The following is a 22,638-nucleotide window of genomic DNA, read 5'->3' as shown; positions in this document are numbered from 1 at the left end:
CGCTTCCTCGGCCGCGGGCAGCCGGCACGGCCGGACAGACGTGCTCCTCCGCCTCACGCAGCCGGAACCGTCCGCAAACACGAGCGCTCCCTTCCGTCCCGGGGCGCAGACAGAAGGAAAACCACAATTACTTACACGTCAGCTCATCTTCCACAAACCCGTTAAAGAGTTTGACCGAGTTCTGCCCCATTAAAGCCTTGGCGTCTGCCCATCTATTCACAGGTTTCAACCTGGGCGTCTGGAACCACCGGCACCGAGGAACCGGGCGCTCGGAGCCGGCCCGGGCTGCCGACGCTCCTCGGAACCACCCGGGCTCATCTTGCCCAAAATGCCTCAAAACCGGCTGCTACGAACACGGCCCCCCACAGCTGGGAAGGACCGGCAGGCAGCAAACCCCCACTTCCCTCCGCCCGACGGTTCCTCCTCCGGGGCAAGACACTTACCTGCGGAAGATGCCAAGTCAGCAAAATCCCCCCAGTGCTCACGCCTCAGCGTTTAAAAAAAACCCACGACACTAACGGAGGGCGCATTGTCGGGCCGCTGTTCCTCCCGCTTCCCCAGCGAGTCATTACTTCTTCATCAGCGCAACACGCGAAAACCACTCTACTCTGCTTTTCCTCGGGGGCAGGACGAAGGGTCGGAGGGAAAGGACAGGAGGAGCAGCGGACTTACAGTCACTGGAACAGAGACTATAGCTTTTTCCCCCTATATCAAGAGTTATATTCTTGTCACTGGGATAAAACCTGAAATGCAAAACAAATTCCGACACCCAACGGCTGATAAACACAGGCCGAGAAGCCGACAAGAGCCCGGTCTGTAGTGCAGCTCGCTTTCTGTTTAAAAACCTTCCGAACAGGCTCTTCCAGGCTCAGGCTTCTAATGGTAAAAAGTATTTTTTTGTTTTTTTTTTTTTTTTAAATTTAAGTTATCGATTCACAACGTTTGTTTGGTAAATCTCAAAAAATTACTGAATTAGAAATCTGTAAAAAAAAAAAAAAAAAAAAAAAAAAAAAAAAAAAAAAGAAGTAGGAAAAAAAAAAAAACCAAAAACCAAAACGGAGCCCGACGTTACAGATTTCAAGCTATATCACAACAATCTAGGAAGCCTCCGAGCTGGATGCTACAGAACACAGAAGAAAGAGATGAACCTTCAACGTGAGCATGCTCAGGGTGGCCAACAGGGAACGGGAAGTCGAGAAGCACAAGTAAATCATGTCTGACGACAGCTGCTGCTTCATTCCCTCACCGAAAAATGGACACAAAAAGTTGTTGGGGTTTTCACGTTTGTTGTTGGGTTTTTCCTTCCCCCCCCCTCCCCTTCTGGACAAGAGATGCAGGGTTAAAGCATGTTCCTTTCCTCTCCCCCTCTCCCCGCTTCAAAAGCATTTCAGTTACTATTCCAACCTCGCCAGCAGCAATGGTCATCCTGGGTTGGCAAAAGCCCTCCCCTCCTTACCGCAGTGATTTCATCTGAGCATGCCCAGTAGGAATGGTTCAGAATTATACCAATCCACCTACAGCAAAAGCCAGCACAGCTCCGGCTCCGGCTCCCATACCGCAGAGTTCACCAGTTTGCCGGAGGAGGTGGGGCGCGTGTACGTATGCGTATGGGTGGCTACAGGGGCCCGGCACCGCAGCCCTGCTCGCTGGCCCTTGCAAATGACACTGGTATCGCTTTCCTTGAAGATACTGGTGTCCACCGTAATTCTACAAGTGTAATTAAATACTCAGTTCGCAAGGACGACCGCTTCCAGTGTCATAGGATGATGCAACATCTGCAGAAGCGTTGTCTGCTGCCCCCGACCGAAGGAGGTGGAGTCACGGGCGCGAAGTAGGCATGGACTTTAATATTGGGTAAATGGGTCTGCAAAGACAAACGCAACGTGTCAGGCGAGGAGGGCAGTGGCAGTGCCGCGGTCAAACAGAGGGGCTCAAACAGGCTCCAAACTAACGCCCATGCAAGCACTGGAGTCCAACTCTACCAGTTCACCAGCGGGATTTCCCACACACTGTGCATTGGGAAGTTCTTTCTCCTACCAGAAAACAATTAAAGGGAATAAGAAAAAAGGATGTTCTTTCCTCCCCACCGATCCTGTGCTCACCACATCGTCTAACTGGGTGGATCTGTGCTCTCATCGCAAATAAAGTGTTACTGCCCCGCTTCAACAGAGGGAGAAATAGACTGGGGAGGGAACCACTGGGACACAGAGCACCTCAGCTCACCAGAGCACCCTGGCCCCGGCCCACTCCCCTGCAACAGACCGGCTTTATACGGGATTAGCCGGAGTTATTTATACGGGAAGCGTCAGTATAAAGGGCACTACAATCTACGCTGAGCGTATGAGGTAGCTGAGAGGAGGTGCCGCTCTCCACATTTGCCGTGGCACCAACTCTCGGTCCCGCGGTCAGAGGAGCACTGTCACCTACGAGCGCTCGTGGAACGAGCACTTGCACCCCGGGTCTCCTCTGCTCCTTGCTGCGGCTACGCGGGGAACACAGCAATTCTCCCTCTTCCCCACCAGCCAGCGTTCATCCCCACCCCATCTTCCGAGTGCAGGACACTATTCATTTCATAGATGATGGTTCTCACAATACTTTTAAGAATGAGCACCAGATCATGAGGCATCTGAAACCTCAGCCCTCCCTCCTCCCCGCCGGATAAAGTGTTCAAGTCATAGCGTTAGCTCGGGGTTTGGTTCTTTGGGGTTTGGTTTTTGTTTTTTTTGTTTTTTCTTTTTACCCTGAGTCTCTTGATCCCTGCCCGCGTGATTTGCTGACAGTCGTACAGTTCTATCCTCTCCAAGCTGTGGCAGCTTTTCAGGTGCTCCAGGGAGGCGTCCGTGATCAACGGGCAGTTGTCCAGCTCGATCACCTCCAAGCGGTCGTGCGCGCAGGCGCCGTTTCCCAAGTGACGAATCCCATCGTCCGTGATCAGCTCACAGTGGGACAAACTCTGCATCCAAAGAGAGCAAGTTAGCAGCCTCTGCCACGGGCGAGCAGAAGCCAACAGCCTGCCGGGGGACGCTGTGGGACAAGTGAGACGGTGGCCTCCGTTTCACAGGTTCAGACTGGTTTGCCACACCGGTGTTTTGGACAGGTCATTACTCCCTCCCTGCACCGGAGCCGCTGCTGCATTCCGGACTGCAGGCACTGGGCGCCTGCAAGGGGAAAACTCCCGTCGCCGAGGCGCAGTGGGAAAAGCAGATCGCCAGGGAAAGACGAGACCCCCCAGGGCCAGGGGACAGGACAGCACAGAACACCTCTGCTACCGAAGAATTCACCTTTGTAAAACCTGTGGCCTTGCACACCGTGGGAAGGACCCTGTCACGGGGTCTCAGAACCAGCGGAAATGTAACTCGGTGCACTTTCGGGGGAGTCGCATCTTACAAGTTCCGAGGAGGAAGCGGGGCTTGAGCCAGGAGATGGTGGCAGCCTGCAGAAGGGACGGCTGCACAGGAGAACCCCCTGACTGCCGCCCCCCACCTCCCAGCACAGCTCTTCTCGTGATGGCAACAGAGCAGTACACACAGGGACACGGGGGAGACCGAGACCAAATTCCCAGAGAGGGAACATTGTTCCCAAGAGGAACGATGCGTTCCGGATCTCCGCTGCCCAGCTCCACGCTACAGGCGAGTCGGGCTGCAGTCTCCTCTCCTGCAGACGGACGGACAGCCCGGTTTGTGCACAGGCTCTGCTAGGTGTGCTGGGGACAGCCGGGGACTGGTACCGGGAGAATCCAGTGTCCTAAACTCCTTTTCGGGCAGCTGTGGGTGCCTGGCGTACGATTAATGCTAGCAGTAGGGGAGGGACAATAGGTTCTTCAGGGTCAAGTTTCTAGCTGAATTCTTCCAAGCCTTCACAACACGTCCATGAAGTCAAAGAGACAAATCCCCACAGGCAGTGCTTAAAATCCCTTTGTTTATAGAAAGAAAATGCCGAAAGTCTCACTTATAATACTCACAAGAACCTGAAGCCGCGGACAGTGTATGGAAAGCTGGATTAGTGTACTGTCTGTTATCTGAAAAAAAAAAAAAGGAAAAAGAAAAAGCCCTTTCATGCTGGGTGCTTTGCACAAGGACTTTCCCCCCAGTGAAAGAAAAACTGCGAATTTTTGCCTAATCCGTGCCAGCACTCCCCACAGTCTCTCCTGAGCCCCTCAGGAACTCATCTCCTGCGTGACCACATTTCAGACGCAGATTGTTCCACTCCTTTACAGAAACCAACTCATATCCCTAAAGGACTGTTAAGACATAAGTATTGATGGTTTTTTGAACGTCCTTAAGTAGCTCTTAGGAAATAAGCTCACAATTAAGAGAAGGGAGGGAGCAAACCTCTTCAACACAACAACAACAACAACAACAACAACAACAACGTCTCCTAAACGGAGCAAACCTCTTCAACACAACAACAAAAACGCGTCTCCTAAATGTTTGTGTCCCAAAGTACAAGAGGTGTTCAAATCCCCCTCTAACAACCTGGTGGATTGCCGAATTGCTCCTCTTTACCCTTCAGAAAGAAAGAGGCTCAACACAACGGCTCTCTAATCTAAAAGCACTCAGAAGGGAACTCGCTGGGCTGCCTTTGTTCAAAGCAGTCAGTCCAAGGACACAGCCCGATTTTCCTTCTTCCTTTTTTGGGTTAACTTTAAATCACTTCCTGTCTGGACTATTGTAATTTCCTCTTGTGATCTCCTGAATTTCTGCCCTGTAAACATCAGGAAGTACAGAATTCTGGAGTCACGCCGTTCTCATGGCAGGAAGCAAAATCCTATTACCTCCACTGTCTTTATCTGACCCACTTTCCAATCTACCCTCAGGGTCAGAGATTTTTCAGGGGATCCTGAGCGAATTCAACTATTTTCTCCGCAAATGCTACCTTGAAACGGTTATCGGCTTATGGCACGTACCCTACAGAACAGCGTGCAGCCATATACGAGAGACCTCCTTAAAACCCACAAAGACAGCGGCAGCGCAGGGTGATAAGAGAGTCGATAACTTACATCCCACTGCTCATGGCAGCACGAGCACCCCGGTTTTATTTCAAGTTGTTGCCACGTCCTCTATAAAATCAGCGCTGTTCAAACAACCTGGCTATGTTTTGTCAAACCAGAGGTGATTTCCATTAGTTCTAGCGATACATGAAGAACAAACCTTCCCGTACCTTAAGAGAAAAGATCTTACTCTGGGACTTGATCTTGTGTCAAGGGTCACAATTCACACATCTATTACGTGACCTTCAGGACACGTCTATCACTATTAAAGGGTTTTTTTAGTATTTACCGCAGCAGTCATTACTATGATATACGAACAAATGATCAAACTACAAACCCAACATTTTCTTGTCCAAATACATCCAATCTTCTTGCTCAGGATTCTAAATCAAGTTCTCGTTTGGAGACAATCTACTACTTTTTCACCATCTTTCTTGTGACTGTGCTAAAAGCGAAACAGCCAGAGGCGGCACCTCTTACCTGGACGCACTCTTCCAGGTCCATTTTTTCAAGCTCATGGCAGTTCTGGGAACAAACAGAAGACCAAACACACAAACTAAGTGCAAAGTTCAGGCAGCAAATATAAACAAAACTACAATAAAGACAGTTCTTTTTAAAAATGAAGGTTTTTTTCTCCATGAAACGTCATGACTGGAAGGAAAGTTTGCTGCTTCCTTACCGGCAGCACCCAGCATAGTAAAGGAAATCTACCAGTTTCACTCATTTAAAGGCCCAGAAGCTTCTTTTATTCATAGAAAGTAAAGGTAATTAAATTCAGGGTCACTTGTACACAACACATTAATCCAGAAAAACAAACAGTAAAGTTTATAAATCCCAAGTATTTAAGGCTTCAGGTGGTTCGGATGCACACCCTCCCAGGTGCGCAGGTCAGGACAACGGCAAAGATCACAAACGACCCGATTCTCGTAACTTAGATCCCACTCAAACGTGGAGATCAAAAGCATTACAGAAATCTACGTTCAAGAGAAAATTACTGTTTGCTCACATCTATCGTGAAAAGAAAGCAAAGATACTTGACGAAAAACCGGCAAGGAGCACTTACCCTAGCTAGAGTGGTAAAGCCCACGTCTGTTAGTTGAGAACACCTTGCAACTTCTAATATTCTGCACAGAAAGAATTTATAATAACCATGGTGGAGTCATTTTGCTTTTCAGAGTGTTTCATTAAAAGCTTCCAGCAACCCAGAAAAGTTTGACCCGGTTTAGGCTGTGCTCTCTGAGAGGATAATTTGCACAGAGCATCCACCCTCTATACCTGAGTGTAGGTCAGAAAAAAAGAAGTCAGGCTCAAAGGGAACGCCGAGGGTCGTCCAGTCCGCACCCCGCCACGAGGCGGGAGCTCTAATCCGACAAGTCTGGGACTGAGGTGCTCTTAAAAACCTCCACTGCTGGACGCTCTACAGCCTCCCCGAGTGATCTCCTCTGGTTTCCACCCAAAACACAGACCCCACCGTGAACCCGGGTGTAACACACGACGGCCTGGCAGAGGAGCGTTAGAGAATTACTATTTAATGCCACAACAGAAGAGTCTGAAGTCTTCTACGAGGTGAACTGCTCGCTTCTGCCACCAACTTTCTGGCAGACAGTTACCGCAGCTCGAGAGGTTTGCTTCACCACATGCACATATTTATCTACCTTCTAGAAAAAGAAAGCCAACTTGTCTAGAGTGCGTTACGCGTTTTCCCGCATGGAGCTTAACACTGTAAAGCTGCAGCTGAACATAAACACAGAAACCGTTTGGAACCCAAACCACGTGTTACCTTCCTGTTTCCATACACTCGTACGCTGCTCTTTGTACCCACAATTCTTTAAATGAGCTTATCCCAGAAAACAGTTGTGTTTTTTTTTTTTTTTCTCCTGGAAGACACGTGTTCTATGCCATTTAAAGCAGGCCACTCAGCTGCTACAGATGTCAGATAATAAAACTGTCTCTTCTTTCTGCACCTGGCCATTTTCTGAGTTATAGAGAAGTCTTCCTGACAAAACTTGTCCTAATAAAAAACCAAAGTCTTAAAAAATAATGATAAAAAAAAAGCAAGCCCCGGCAGAGATGCCGCTGGAAGCCCACTCTGTCGAGCAGAGCGAGAGTTAGCACAACTTCCATCTGCTACAAAATCAGCATGCAAACCCTGTTCATATCACGTGTCGAGAGGAAACAATGTTGTTTAAATGTCTTTTCAGTTCCCAATACCGAAGTAATCTAACCTCAACCGGTTTTCATGAGAGAACAAACGTAGATGCACAATGGTGTAAAAGGAGACCGCTCCTAAGCGAGTCCATCGGCAGCAAACGCCACCACCGCACGGAGCTCTGTTACCAGTTTTACTCACACACGTTTAGAAACCAGAACTTTGGGTACAACTACCGCCATCCCACAGCGAGTGCCTGGGGAAAAGCTCAGTGAGAAGCAGCGCGCTTTCACAAAGACCTTCAGAGTCCGAACCAGCTCAAATATTACGTGACCATGACATCAAGATCCTTTGCTCAACGTGCAACGGGGTCGCCGGAGCTCGGGGAAGTCCGCAGCGAGAACTTACCTAAGCCTCGGGCAGTTCTGTCCCAGGGCATTCAAGATGGCATCTGTAATGTTAGAGCAGCCTGAAGCACACAAGGATTGTAACTTGTGGCATCCTCTGCATATTGTAATGAGACCATCATCTGTTATTTGCTACAAGAAAAACAATAAGAACATCACAAGCCATAACAACGTAGGTGGAGGTGCAAGGCACCGCGTATTTTCCTTCTCAGACTTCCAACCAGGCGCTCAACCGAGGCCAAGTTACCCTTCTTTCAACCCAAAAAAGCATTAAAATATTTCACTGGAGCAGCTGAAATGGGATAAGCCACACTGAAGTGACTCGTAAACATTCGGAAAGTGATTCCACATGCAGGGAAATGTTTCCGAGCTCGGGCCACGTGAGCGATGGGGGAAGGCCGGCCAGCCCAGGAACTGGTAAAGCTACTCCTTAGAGATGCCCGGGAAGGGCGGCCCCGCAGCCCCCGGCGGCCTTGCCCACCGCCCTGGAAAAGGGAGAGAGTGTCCAGTTACCGCGTCAGACTGACTGCGCGACGGTATGTACAAAGAGCCCGATTCCAATTGCTTTTTTGGCATAAATATAGGTTTTTGGCACTGCAGAATAACTGGTTGAGAGCCCCTCTTTGCAGGGAAACCGCACTTCTCGGTTCCATTTTACAGAGAGCAGAGGAACTGCCGGGCCACATCGCCGCACCAACACTCCGGCCCCACGGAAAGAATTTTTCCAGCTAGTCCTGTACATGAGTTTGGAAGCCCCGTGGGCAGGGCAAAGAGACAAACAACTCTGACAAAGCCAATGCTGTGACACTCTTTAGGGGGCTTATTCAACATTACTGAGCGCTACCAAAAAAGCTGTTTTTCATCAGCTATTTTTAAAAGTCTCGTAAATTTACAATTGCCCCCGTCTGCACAGACGACGGCGTTTCTGGGATGGAGCACATTCTGCACGGTTCTGCCTAGAGACGGCCTCTACACGCACAGTGCTGGCCGAGCTGGGAAATCATAGGAAGCTTTACTTACTAAGCATGTTTGAAGGTTTAACGTCACCAGTTCGGGACAATGCGCACCAATGTATTTCAGAGCTTCATCCTCGAGCTGGAACGAAAAATTTAGAGACCGAAGCAAACTGTTAATACTTGAAGCAATCTTCAAAATCAAGCTTTGAGAACTGGAAAGCATCTGTGGTTTGGACACCTATGGGGGAGGAGGGCAATGTGCTGCAGTCAAAATACACAGCAGTAAGCGCATGCCTTCTTGGTTTGGGGTATTTTTTGGTTTTTTTTTGGTTTTTTTTTTGTTTGTTTGTTTTTTTTTTTACCATTTCAGGAACAGAGTTCAAAGACTGACAACACTAAGTTACTGATTTAAAGAAAAGCTGATCTGGTCAAACATGCATAATTAACAGCCAAGCTGTGAAATCAGAAACCATTTACAGGAATTAAGGAAATGCTTCACTAGCGAGGGCCTGTAAGTAACGCTGGTTTTATATTGCAATACTGGAACTAAAAAGAAAAAAAAAAAGAAAGTCATTTCAATGTGAGGAGCACAAACATATCCAGGTTGCTTTCTGGTGCTAAAAAAGCCTGCTATTCTTAAATCTATAAGAACAGATGGCAAGTAATTGATAACAAGGATGTATTGCCATCAATATTACTCACGACTCCATAAATTACTAGCAACTCAAGCTGTTTCTATGACCTGAATTCTCAAAATAGACTGAGATTGTTATATCTTTAATCAAGTTATTTTTACAGCCATGTATACCCATCTCACGTGTTAAAAATCCAACGGTAGCATAAATTTAGAGGAACTACTGACTACAGCCCTTACAGCTGAGCTTTCTCGTGCACGCAAGGGTATCGCTGCTCCGTGCACGTAACCCGCGTATTACTGCTCTGCTCGGCACTGTAACCTTTCAGGACTTTCTGTGTCCATGCACAGGGGCAACACGCTTTTTGCAAAATAAAAACATATAGCTGTTTATCTATACACAGCAGATGGAAACAGCACTTGTTGACTCATCTTTAGGGAATCCCTACCCCGAAGAAAAAAAAAAGAAAAAAAAAAGCTAAATCCAAACCAAGGAAGTGCTGTCAATGTTCGGGAACGAGGACCTAACGGATCAGGATCATTTTCAAGGTCTACCTCGAGGCTCTCAAACTCTCGGGAGTCTCTGGGTCACAGGTTTCCACTGCTGCAAGGTCAGCTTTACTCTTCTTTTTCAGTGACATGATTCTGAGATACACATTTGCACCTTTCTAGCCTATCTGTCTGCATTAAAAAGACACCGGCCCACTTCAGTTTAAAAAAAAAAAAAGAAAAAGAGTTAGTCCCCACATTCTTTGTGAAATAACTCTGCAAGGAACTCCTTCTCCTTAAGAGTAAAGCTCAAGGCTGATGTTCCCCACGCCCCAGTTGATAATTGATATAACTCCTTAGTAAAGTGGTAATACAGGGAAGTATTTAACTTAGAATTTTCAATGATTCACCAGGTAAGACAGTAAAGAAAGATCAAACAAAGTTAATTAAGTAACAAGAAGTATAACAAGGGGAAGAAAAAAACCCCTTTCAGCTGTACCACTGAGGGCACCATCTATATATCCCGAAGTAGAAGCACCACAGCCTCTTCACATTACTCTGTCAGAGCTCAAGAGCGATACGATACACTCGAGGGAACAGTACTGTGTTCCTGACTGGCTGCAGAGATGTCTTTCCAAGGACTCACATACACAGTGATTCTCTTCGACTAACTGGAAGATCCAAATGACACGTAGAGGAAATTCTATCACCAGCGCAGACGAAAGTACTGTCGTGCTTTCTAAAATTTTCTGAGCCTTCAGAAATGGATGGGTCTAGCCATGAATAACAAAGTTATCTCCTCTTTAAAAAAAAGTTTGCTCAATGTGTTCCCAATGGGGGAAAAAAATGAAGAATGATTCTACAGCTAGATATGCAATTTGTTCACTGTCCCACTATTCATGCTGAGCTCAAATCTATTAAAGAATTTCAATAAAAGCAGTTAATCTCCAACAGACAGATTGTGAGTAATTTCAGTAACGTAACATTTCTGGAAATAGAAAAATCCACAATACTTCATCACCATACTTTCAGTTACAGCAGAAATACGCCAGCTGTGGTTACTCAATTTGCACCCTCTCCGTGGAGCCGTACCTGCGTGCAGCCCTTCAGAAACAGGGCTTTGAGTCCGCCACAGCCTCTCACCAGAGCCTGGATCCCGTCCTTAGTCACTTGGTCGCACCAGGAGATGTTCAGCTGTTCCAGCAGTGGGCATCCCTCACTTTGGAGGCGAAAGGAAAAGCGTGCGGAAACTTGGTTTTGTTTTGGAAAGAAATCCCGCTTCAAGCCAGAATCGAGGAAATTCCCGTTTCTGGAACCCACATGAGCACAGACTGCCCCCACAGCCCACACCCCCCCAGGGAACGCTGCTGTCAAACACCATCTCCAGCCGCGAAGAGCTCTCCACAGGCAGCATCAGGAGCTCTAAAGCAAGGTATTAGGGTAAAAGACAACCGAGTTATCCCATTTTGGACACCCCCCAGCTCCTATTCAAGCACAGACACTGTTTACGGCCGTTCTGGATCCGAATACAGCCAAACCCAGAACGGGGATTGACTTCTGCCATGCTGCTTCTCACCTTCCAGGTGTAACTTTGCATTTGCAAATAGCTGCCAGTAGGAGTAACACTCGAGTACAATTTGTAGTTAGGAAGAGATATACACGCTATCGTGTATTTAAGATAGCTGCAGCACACATTTGACCGTGTGAAATCAGAGCCAAGGATGAAGACCCTCAAGGGAAGGAAAAACCAGGCTCAAAGTATTTTAATGTAGCTACAAAAATAATTTAATTGTTCATTTGTTCTTTCAAATCCATGTTTTCTTCTGGTGTCTAGATTCACCCTCCAGTATTTTTTTTCCTCCGTGACACAGCTTTCCTGTATTTTCTTTTATTCCACTGGTATATCACTTGATTTTTTTTTTTTTTTGAATAATAGCTTGGCCTCTATTGTTACCTTCAGTGTTATTTTTGCCTCCATTTCTTTGTCCCAATATCTTCCCACCAATGTCTGTCTGTCCCTTCCTTTTCTAGATTACTGGGCAATTCCATTTAGCAGATTTAAGCAGTTATATGTCTCCTAAGCAGTTTAAAAAGACAGATAGTCACACGCTGGTGTTCACCTTCTAGCTATGTAAACAACTGCTAAGTACGCACTGGTACTCTTAATGAAGAAGTTGACTGTTAGTAAATAAAAGGCAGACTAAGACCTTTGTCTCCCCCAAAATCCCAACTCCAAGACTTTAACAAAATAAAGTTGTTCTTCTACTGCGCATAACCACCAGGATGGACACAAACAAGGTGGAGGGCAGCTTTACTGAGTCCTCCTCCTCCGTCTGCAAACCAGGAGCCGCAACGCGCGAATGCTGAGCTCCGAACACCTGAATTCTAACCAGGGTTACACCTCGCGCCACCCCAGTCTCCTCCAAGGCACACGAGACCCGAGGCAGTGGTGGGTCACGCTACCCGGAATCAACCGGCAAAAGGCAACGGTGCCGACTCCTACCTCAGCGCTTTCAGGGACAGGTTGGTTATTGACGTGCAGGAAGCCAAATCAAGGTGCCTGAGTTTCGAGCAGAACTTACTGAGGCTGGTACACGTACTGAAAGAGAACATACAAGACACACTCATGCAACGGATTTATTCAAAGTCATATACCTTTCATACGACGTGCGCTGTATCACCCACCGCACGCACAAGCCCGTTGCCTTAAAATGGAGGCGGAGGATATAACGTGGTGCACACAGGAAAGGGGACGACCGGGCGAAGAGCTGCGAATGTTACTCACGCATCTGTGATCTTGGTACAGCCATTTAGGTTCAACACTTCGATATTTCTGCAGTTCTGTGCAAACGTCCTTTAAAGAAAAGGGAAAACAAAGTATTTTTCAGGCAACGGATTTCCAGATGTTTTACAGCATTTGTTTTATCCGTACCAGCAGATGCAAATTTACAAAACTGTCTCCAGCAGAATTAATAAGTAAATAAAATAGTTCGTTGCTCCGTATCTTGCCTTGGGATTTCCCGGCCTAAAGGCAAAAGTTTGTAACTCAACACTAATTACTGCTTCGCCTGTAGTAGCGGCTGGCATTATTTTAATGAGAATTGAGAAAAATGGCTACGGTGTGAAGCTAAAAAATGATAAATTAAAAAGACTTATATGTCACTGCTCCCAATGTTTTAAGTTAGACACACCGACTAAAGATCTCAGTTCCAAAGTGTTCATAAATTATTCCAATCCTCTGCGGTTGTAGAAACGGAATCGTTCTTTACATCACAGTTAAGAGCAGAAAGAAGGCGTACTACTACCTTAACGCATTGTCTCCGACTCCTAGGCAGCCACGCAGGCTTAACTTCCGCAAGAAACCCCCACATCTTTTAGAAATATTCTCAACTACTCGGCCCTGTCGGAGACAGAAAGAACTACATGACAATCCAAAAGTGACATCAGCATTTGAAAAGTTGAATTTAAAATTTTGTGGATTAACAACATTTTGTTATTCTAGATAAAACAGTGCCAAGAACACAAAAAAAATAAATGCCATGACAATACTCTAAGGCAGGGAGAAGGAGAGTTATTCAGCTTCTGAAGATGGAGAGACAAGGAACAATCAATTAAAGCCAGAGTAAGCGAGCTCAGGCTAACGACTGAACTTCCTCCCGTTCAGAGCTCCCGGACATCAACAGAACTACCCACGGAGGATGGAAGAAGCAACGCCACTGCTACCACATGGGCAGGAAGATTTACAAGTAAGTACAGTCAATGGACTATAAATGGATATACTTAAATTTCCATTCAGAATAGAGATGAGGCAGAACCAGCCCATGAGTTTTATCCTCACAGAAAGAGGGACTAAAAAAAATTGCATTCGAGAAAGCTAGAAAAATGCTTTTTTAACTTCAAATTTGTAATCCTCCAAAGACCCCACTGCAAGCTAGCACCTACCCAGCTATTTCTCACTTTGAATGAAGGGCAAAAACCATTGAAAGAATATTTGTATCAGTGCCCAGAAATTCAAAACTCTTCCCCTCTACTTTAATCCGCATGGTTGTTCATCACAGAACGGGAACGTCACTTGGTTCTGGCATTTAAGACCTCTATAATGATGAAGACAGTCTTCTATAATCTTTCTTCGGTCCAAAAAAAAACAAAAAAAAAAAAATTCAAGCACCAGGCTCGGTAGAAAATAATACCCCAATCAAAAAAGGGACACCAGCTTAACTAGATCTCTGCGCGAGGTCCCGGTGACATCTGGCCACTCGCTGTGGGGGCTACGGGAGCAGCTGCCGGAGCGCTGCCCGGGCTGAAGCTCGACCTGCGCGTCCCCGCAGAAGGGCACAGTCCGTGTGGTTTTGCCATTCCTCTAGCAAGCCTATGAATTCATACGCTTGAATTAGAGGATCCACACAGGCTTATATATAGAATTTACATCAACTGATGGATTTACATTCCTTCAAAGCAAACAACATTTAGGACATGAGAAAGTCTAGCACGTACTTCTAGGTCAGGTACAAAATATTCAAGCGTTTTGTTTGAAAAGGGGAAGTCTGCGCTTACGCAAGAACACGTGTTTGATGTATAGAGTGGCGTTAGAGAACAAAGAGACATTAAAACCGTCCAAAAACCACTCAGGAGTGAGACAAGCCTAGTCTGCATTCACGGCACTGCTGCCTCTCTCCCTCCTCCAGCGACAACGCGGGCGCAGGGCTGGCAGCTCTGCCCACGTCCCCGCTACCCCCACGGACAGGGCACCACCGATGACTTCGCTCTACCTCTACGAGTGTAAATAATTATATGGGTCCAGAACTTCCGAGGCACGTAAAGAGATGAAGTGTTTATTATCAAGAATGAAAAAAAAAAAATCACACCGTTTACTTCCTTCGAGAAGTCTCAGGCCACTCAGAGCCGGCAAGCACGCACAAGTCCCAGGGTCACGCGCCTGTTCCTTTATCCGTGCGCCTCAGCTGCTCAGATACCCAGCCGGCAGACAGAGATTATTTTAACTCTTTCCTCCGCAAATAACGTGTGTATTTCCCACCAGTTCCCACAAGGTGTGAATCTTCAGTCATCAACCGGTTGGTGCCTCTGTCTATATCGTTAAAACAATACACTGCCTATCTCCCTCCTCCAACACGTTTCAAAGAGGATAGAACATTCTGATAAGAAACTTAAGTGGTTTTGTTTTTTTTTTAAAAATGTCTCTTATCCTGATTAATGCAATTTGAATTTTCAGAACAGCACAACAACAGCACCCATTCCTACCAGTGCCACGTTGCCCACAGCTAACAGATTTAGAACAGCTACAACGAAGAATTTCCATTTCTTTTAGGACCAATTTTGACCTCGTCCCCCTGAATCACATTCACCCATATTTCAATTTTTGACATTAAAGACAGACAGGAAAGGACAGACGTATTGCAGCCCATGTACCAGAAGACATTCACTCTCAATGGTTAAGTCAGTGCCACGTTAACATCTGAGTGAAAGGAAGAGCAGCCTAAATTCTGCTCTACAGAAGCAGTGGTTTTCCACAAGAACATACCAATTCTGCTTATTTCTGTTTTCAGAACACACACGAAAATACTTTCCCTCTATTACTACCTTTAAGTCTTGATACAGATATATATTTCTGTCCATTTTCAAAAGCTGAATGGATTGCCAAGACTTTAAAGACTCCCTGAAGCTAAGAAGAACTGAAATTAATGATTTCTATCTCCAGGGAAGGTAAAAAGGGTTACGCTGGGAGTATTAATCCATTCTAGGCTGTAATTACATTTTAACAAGAAAAATGGGTTTGTATGTCACTTAATTATACCTCAATGTCCCTCTGGAAATCAAACAGGTCAATTCGCTGCCAGTTACTGCCATCCAGGGCCAGAACATTCCATGCCTTTATCGGGGGAAAAAATGTAAATGTGTTGTTAATATGAAAAAAAACGCCAGTGGGGACCTAGTTACAGTCTGTTCCTTTTAGAAACAACATTCTGTCTCAGACGTCAAAGCAACAAGTAATTACAGCCAACAAGGAAAAGTGTGCAGTTACCAGAATCACTTGCTCGGACAAGAGTCCCCTCGCCTACGCGGCGCCCTCTTCGCCCGTCCCAGCCCGCGGTGCCCCCGCCGCTGCTGCTCCGGCGGGAGGCGGAGATGCTGAGCCCGGGAGAGGAGGCAGCGCCGGAGCGCGGGCGTCTTCACGGTCCTGGCTGGAATCTAATCCCCTCTGCAGCATCACCAGCTAAACCGCCGCCTTTAAAGGACGCTAGCGGGACCGACATGGAGATGATGGATACCAGGACACGGGCGAGTCCCGGAGGGGACCCTACGCCAGGCGCCTACACTGACGCGAGAAGTGACACTAGGCTGATTGCGTGGAGGACTCGGTGGCGCTGGGACGGAGGACTGTGCGGTGAGATCCCGTTCGCGGTGGGTGAGGCTGTCATCCTGCACACCTTCTCTCTCGCCTCCAGCAGAAGGAGGTGCTGGAGGCAGTCCCACAGATGGAGATATTCAAAGCTTTGGAAACAGTCCAGATGGAGAGTCCCGCTCTTACCTGAGACCTGCGCACCACTGCCGGAGCGACAGTGTTTACTACCTCTGACCTAAGTGGTTTGCATTTTTTTTGTTTGATTTTTGTTTTTAAACAAACAGTCTCACGTGGCTCATACTACAAATGAGAACCAGGAACTGAACGTTAATAATTCTGCCCTTAATGAATCAAAGGGGTTGTCAACACAGCGCTATACTTGAAGTTTTAATTACATGATCATTACAACTAGATCTCGTAACAGCCATGAGTCCATCATTACGGAAGAGTGCATGTATATAGGCACATTTTTATACTACATCTATTACATGCACTAAGCTACATCTCCGTCACAACACGCTGGTTCTTGTGCAAGCCACGTATAGACTGACAGCAGCTGACAGCACTCCTAAGCATTCATTTTCTGCACTTTAAATCTCAGTGCTGATATTTGTTTGAAGGTCTAGTCATCACCACGAGAAAAGCAACAGCTCCAGTGGAAGAGAAATGCATCAGCGGATGCAAGTTACTACACAGCATCTTTTAACACGTAACGTAGGGGACATTACACACAGCCTTTCTGTAGCTCTGTGCGGACACTTTAGTCCTTTACAATATATGCTGTGTCACGTAATGACCAATATGTTCTCCGATGCCTTGTGGATTGCGTAAACGGGAGCAAGCGACAGAAATGGGGGTACACCTTGACATTGGCAAGTATCTATGTCGACATTTCGGTCAATGTTATTCTGCTGGAGCAGAGAATTTCAGCTGGAAGATCTTTCGCTAGAAGACCTATGTTATTCAGAGAACACAGGATGATAACCGTAATGCCTAGACATCACACAGGGTATTTTTTAATGCAATTAAAAATGTTTAAGCATAGTCTTTTTTAATTCTTATGTACCCCGAGTAATGAAACAAGTTACAATTTCAATTTTGAACCCAAGATGGATTACTTTTGTACAGGCGTCACTCAGCACCAGCTCTGCCAGTAGGGTGAACGCACCACTACAAACACATTCCTGCGTAACCACCTTTCCACTCTGGCTGTAGTAACGCTGCATCTGTGTCTCTCATGAGATGCTTTATCCTGCTGGTATCTAAACAAGTCTGGTAGCTCTAGATAACCGGACCTGCAGTTGAAGGAATTTTCCCAAGTGAATCATCCAGGCTGGATTTCATTAGCTGAAGCCCACAAAACTATGAGCTGCTTAAGGAAAAAAACCCAACCCTAAACAAAACAGACCCTTGGGTTTTTTCCCCAACCCATCAACCCTTGGGTTGATGCTCACATCAACTACATCCGAATTGGAAAGTAAACGCTCATTGACCGTGTAGCATCTTTGTGAATCAAAATTTCTGTATCTCCACCAAAAAAAAAAAAAACCACCCACAAGATGCCATTTTAGACTCAGCTCAGTTTGGTATTTTCATCAGCGGGGGCTCCTGCGCAAAGCCCGGCTGAGGGGAGAGTTCTTGGGCACGAGTCAGCCACCTCCCCTCCGTAACCCGCTCGGGGCCTGGGACACCGGCAAAATGGAATTCAAGCTTTGAGTCCCCTTTCAATGGTGCCATCAGAAGTTTCTGGTATTGCGGCGTTAATACGGGACGCTAATTAACAATAGTTGAGTTGCACAAAGCTCCCTGGTACAAATCCTCCCGGTTTGACATGCTGGGGAAGGCTGGAGCGAGCGGATTGTCACCCAAATCCAATCAACTGTTAAAACCCACCAGCAAGGAGGAAGGTTCTTACCCTGGAAACTTGAGCACAACGACACAGAGTGACCACATCCAGGAAGGAGAAAATTCTGTAAGAGAAATAAGAGATACCTTATTGGTTATCTACATTGAAAACAAAGAGAACACGGAAAACAAAGGGGGGGAAAAAAAAAAAAAAAAGAACTGGAGACAGCAAAACTCCTTTGTAATTCAGTTGAAAGCTGAACCGTGAAAAGAAGCGCAGACCTAGCAGTTAGCGAATGAAAGCAAAACACAGATACTGAGCCGCTGGGAAATATGAATCTCGCACCTTGTAGCATTTACTGACAGTAAACGGAACAACTATTCATCAAAACAGACACTTACAGGTATTGTGTAGCTTAACGGTCAAACGTTCAGCTAAGTCAGGACATGGCAGAGCAAAGGGCCGCGCCGGGCTGCTTTGGCTCCTATCGGAGACGGGAGCATCGCTGTGCCCAGCGCCTCCGCTCAACAAACCCAACACCTTCAGCAACGGCTCCCCAGAGCAGGCAGTGTCGTAATTAACAGTTAATGGAGCAAAGCAACGTGACGGCGCGGTTTCGCTGCGTGGATTACTTCTTCTTTTCCGCACAGCCATGCTAAACATGAAGTGTCGTTAACACAGAGGTAGGAGGAGGATTTTGCTCCTCAACACTGCGAAGCGACGCGCACGGCCGGGTGTTGTGTCCGACTGTGCCGGTGCGGTGCGTAGCAGAGACGCGTTTAGGATTAAGGCGATGCGGTCACTCCTCTGTGGTATGTCGTTCCCCTGCCAGGGCACACCCAAGTGTTCGGCCAACACCCCGGTGTTGCTGTCCTATTTACTGGGATCAAGGAATTAGACGGTAATACTTTGCAATGCTATACTGGGCTAAGACACCCACACTTTTAGCTCAGGCATATACACCCCATCTGTGAATGCAGGAACTACCACGCCCATTTAACGCTCCCAAATCCGTACCATTTTATCAATATGGTTATTTCATAGAATCACAGAATGGTTTAGGTTCGAAGGGACCTTGAAGATCATCCAGTTCCCACCCCCTGCCCTGGGCAGGGACACCTCCCACCAGCCCAGGTTGCTCCAAGCCCCGTCCAACCTGGCCTTGACCACCTCCAGGGATGGGGCAGCCACAGCTTCTCGGGGCAACCTGCCCCAGGGGCTCACCGCCCGCACAGGGAAAAACTTCTTCATAATATCTAATCTAAATCTGCCCTCTTCCAGTTTGAAGCCATTCCCCCTCATCCTATCACTCCATGCCCTTGGAAAAAGTCCTTCTCCAGCTTTCTTGTAGGTGCCCTTTAGGCACTGGAAGGGGCTCTGAGGTCTCCCCTTTTTGGCCTTCTCTTCTCCAGGCTGAACCCCCCCAACTCTCCCAGCCTCTCCTCCCAGCAGAGGGGCTCCAGCCCTCCCAGCATCTCCGGGGCCTCCTCTGGCCCCGCTCCAACAGCTCCGTGTCCTTCTGCTGGTGGGACCCCCCGAGCTGGAGGCAGCACTGCAGGGGGGTCTCCCCAGAGCAGAGCGCAGCAAAGGGGCACAGTCCCCCCTCGCCCTGCTGGCCACGCTGCTGGGGACGCAGCCCGGGGTGCTGTTGGTCTTCTGGGCTGTGATTGTGCATTGGTGTACAGTTATTCAAACAATCATATGCCACAAACCAGAGAAGGCCAAGTGGGAAGCAGAAAGACATAAGGTCTCCTTCTCTTCGCCAGCAGTTACAAACCCATAGGATGAAACGGTTTTGCAAAGATAATCCAAATGTTTGACTACGAGAAAACACTTGCACATACACTTCAAACTTGAAGACCACCAGAAAGAGAAGACAAATGTTGTCAGATGCAAGCATTAAAGGTTTGGGGCAAGCAATTTTGTTCCAATGCCGTACATTATTTTATAAAATACTCTTGTCAGATAAAGGGTGGTTGTCCCGGAGAAATTCTGAGCACAAACAGATCTCCACTATTCCAAAAAATCTCCAGCCTTTCTCAAGAGAGCAGTGGCTGCCCAGATTAGCAATCCTTTGGATACCCGCAGCGCTTGAGGCATCTCCCTACAAGACAGCGGGCTTAGGAGGGACATACATGAGCTTTCCTGTATTCGCAGCAGACCTGCCTGTGCTGGGAGAGACTTACAAATGAGAAAACATTGCTGGCAGCATGTTCTTTTTGTGTGACTTACAAACTTAAACACCCTGTACTGCTGCGCTACTGAAGCTCTCATATACAAACAAGCAAGCTGTATCATGAATTCACCTCCCCAGATAAATACAAAGAATACATTTGAATAAATAGGGCAGATACTGATAAGCCTGGGGAAAGAGGTGCCGAGAACAAGGAACAAAAGTCGCGTGCATCACAGGTAAACTGCACTTGGTCCTAGAGAGGAGGGGTTAGCCAGGCTTTTGCTGCTGACTCCAGGTTTTGTACGCACGTTGACGTGTGCCGCACACCTTCACCAACACCCGTGTATTTGTATAGTGTTCTATACGGGTAGCAAATCCCAGGTTTTGAAATTTTAGGAGAGGACACAAGCAAGGCTGAGATGATGATACATCCATTGCATGACCAAGCTTTCTTCCCTGGCAGGTATATAAAAAGCACTTTAGAAATATCAGTGTTGGTGGAAGAGGAGAAAAAGCTGTTACCGAGAGAGGACGAATGCAGATCACAGACACTCACAGATATCACGTAGCTTAACAGTCAAATGTTCAGCTAAGTCAGGATATAGCAGAATAAACAGCCACGTCCTCTCCTGTGTTTCCACGCTGCCCAAAACCCCTCACAGATTCAAGGAGTTTGGTTCAAGATACTTCTCATCTGTTGCTCGTGCATCTCATCACGAGACAAAATTTACAGTGACATGCTGAGATACACAGTTACGAGGTCTGGAAAAGAGCTAAAACGCGCTTTGCTGTACTACTGTTTTGGGAACCCACTACTGCATTTCAGAAGCAGTTCCATATTTGCTTTCAACTGCTTGTAGACAAGCCTTCCCCTCGAATTAAACGCCATTTATTCATGCGTGTGTGCGAGCACCGAGGATTTATTTAGTGCAATGTTAATGTACAACAATACAAGGAAAGCCCGGGGGAATGACAGAAGCTAGGGAAAATTCTTACTTTCACCCTAGATTCTCATCACAGGAGGAAGAAAATACCAAACTCCATGGGAACAGCGGCTAGGTCAATAACTACGCAAGCTTTCTATATTTTCATGAAAATGGCTTTCTCCGTGGAAATCCCAGGCTATTAATAACCACCTCATCCCTCTATCGGGGCTATTAGGTCTTGGCCAAATTCTTGTTGGTTTCCTGCTCCTCCCTTCCCAGTCTACCCACGCAGCCAAAGGGATGTCAACGCAGCAAAACACTTGCCCCCTCTCACCTCGGAGGTTCACGCTGTTGAGCTTCGCCAGGAGTTCCCTCGCTGTCTAACTTGGAGACTTTGGCTCTGAAAAGCTCAAGAGCATTTTCCAGTGTTTTCTGAACTGCACTTGCATTTGTTCAAGAACATTAGCCTATGACTCAGCAGAACCAGACTGCGAAAATCCCTCTTTCAGCAGCAGTCACTACTCTGTTGTGCGTTTTGGCCGTTTCAGAATTGGCTCCAACTCCAACCCTCCTCGTGAACCGCAGAGAACAGCAGGAGCACAGTTAACGTCTCGCAGACACAATGACCCAAGCCAAGTTTTCCAACGCAGCCCCGAGGACGGGCTTTTTATTCTCCGAGGAGCTGTTGGGGAACATTTAAACCAACCCCAAACCCCACAAACCAGCTGCCCACGTGGCTACGCAATGACGGAGCGGACGTCATCTTCCAACAGCAGAACAGTGCGGGTCATAAACGCTGGGTCTTTTTTCAGCAATATGCACAGTATAAAATAAAGCAAAGGTAATCTATATGTTCACTCAAAACAATATGTGTTCTTGCTATTACCCGAGGGCTCAATTAAAACTGGACTTGACGACGAGGAAACGTACTGGGCTGACAGGAAATTCGTATGCAGCTTAGCTAGTCAGCTCCAGACCCTCGCTCAGTAACAGAGGGACCATTCCTTCTGGAATTGCTCCAAAGCACCAAATCCTTAGAAAACATCTGCCGCTCTGGTCAGATTCAGTTTATCTGGTGAAAGAAAGCGGAGAAGAGCAAGTAGCAGGCGCGTTTATGCCTACATCCCGCACACAGGACGGGTCCCGTTTGGCGCACAGCTGACTGCTGTGCTCTTACATTGGTCTTTTTACTCTTCAGAGTTGACAATAAGAAAATAATCCACACCAATAACTTTATCATCAAACAGTGGTGACAGGTGAAGGCAGACTGAGTACTCCAAACAGGAATTAAAACAAGTCTGGTATTGCAGCAGATGAAATTATTCCCCTACAAAGTAACTCGCTATGTTTAGGACTTTGCCTGGGCAGTCCAGCACAGGGCAATTTAGCTAAAACACTCTGGAGTTAGAGCATTTTTTCAGGTTTCAACCTCTTAATCCACTCAGGGTTTTCTAGGACTCCTCACTTTCCCACTGCCGCTCTAATTAGATTAGGGTCAAGACTCTAATGAAATCCCTGGATGCTGCGGGCTTTGAGGTGAGCTAGCTTAGACCTTTAGCCTTCTAAAATTATCAACACCAATTTATGTCAGCGACCCACCATTCAAGTTAAATTCTGCTCCATACCCATTTTATGCCGACGGGCTGGCCGGGAGGAGAGAAACCACAACTCTGCTGCCAGCCAACCCGCCGGTCCCCCGGGCGC

The 22,638-nt window shown here is 47.0% G+C and overlaps 1 protein-coding gene across 1 annotated transcript in view; it reads right to left on the bottom strand.

Moving 5' to 3' along the window:
* Nucleotides 1–1,756: 1,756 nt before the first annotated feature.
* The window catches only part of FBXL20 (F-box and leucine-rich repeat protein 20), a 24,184-nt gene continuing 3,302 nt past the window's right edge, over nt 1,757–22,638 (bottom strand). Inside the window, exons 2-14 of the mRNA XM_009894547.1 lie at nt 17,902–17,956; nt 15,438–15,512; nt 12,931–13,025; nt 12,411–12,479; nt 12,129–12,224; nt 10,718–10,844; nt 8,567–8,641; nt 7,548–7,678; nt 6,054–6,114; nt 5,471–5,515; nt 3,962–4,018; nt 2,741–2,953; nt 1,757–1,864 (exon numbers count right to left, since the gene is read on the bottom strand). Of these exons, the coding sequence (XP_009892849.1) occupies nt 1,757–1,864; nt 2,741–2,953; nt 3,962–4,018; nt 5,471–5,515; nt 6,054–6,114; nt 7,548–7,678; nt 8,567–8,641; nt 10,718–10,844; nt 12,129–12,224; nt 12,411–12,479; nt 12,931–13,025; nt 15,438–15,512; nt 17,902–17,956 (1,207 nt within the window). The remainder of the gene's footprint in view (nt 1,865–2,740; nt 2,954–3,961; nt 4,019–5,470; nt 5,516–6,053; nt 6,115–7,547; nt 7,679–8,566; nt 8,642–10,717; nt 10,845–12,128; nt 12,225–12,410; nt 12,480–12,930; nt 13,026–15,437; nt 15,513–17,901; nt 17,957–22,638) is intronic.

This window comes from Charadrius vociferus, unplaced genomic scaffold (assembly GCF_000708025.1).
Source record: "Charadrius vociferus isolate BGI_N301 unplaced genomic scaffold, ASM70802v2 scaffold3060, whole genome shotgun sequence".
In the NCBI taxonomy this organism is placed as follows: domain Eukaryota; kingdom Metazoa; phylum Chordata; class Aves; order Charadriiformes; family Charadriidae; genus Charadrius; species Charadrius vociferus.
The sequence above is the reverse complement of the archived record's forward strand: the minus strand, read 5'-3'. Positions and strand labels throughout refer to the sequence as shown.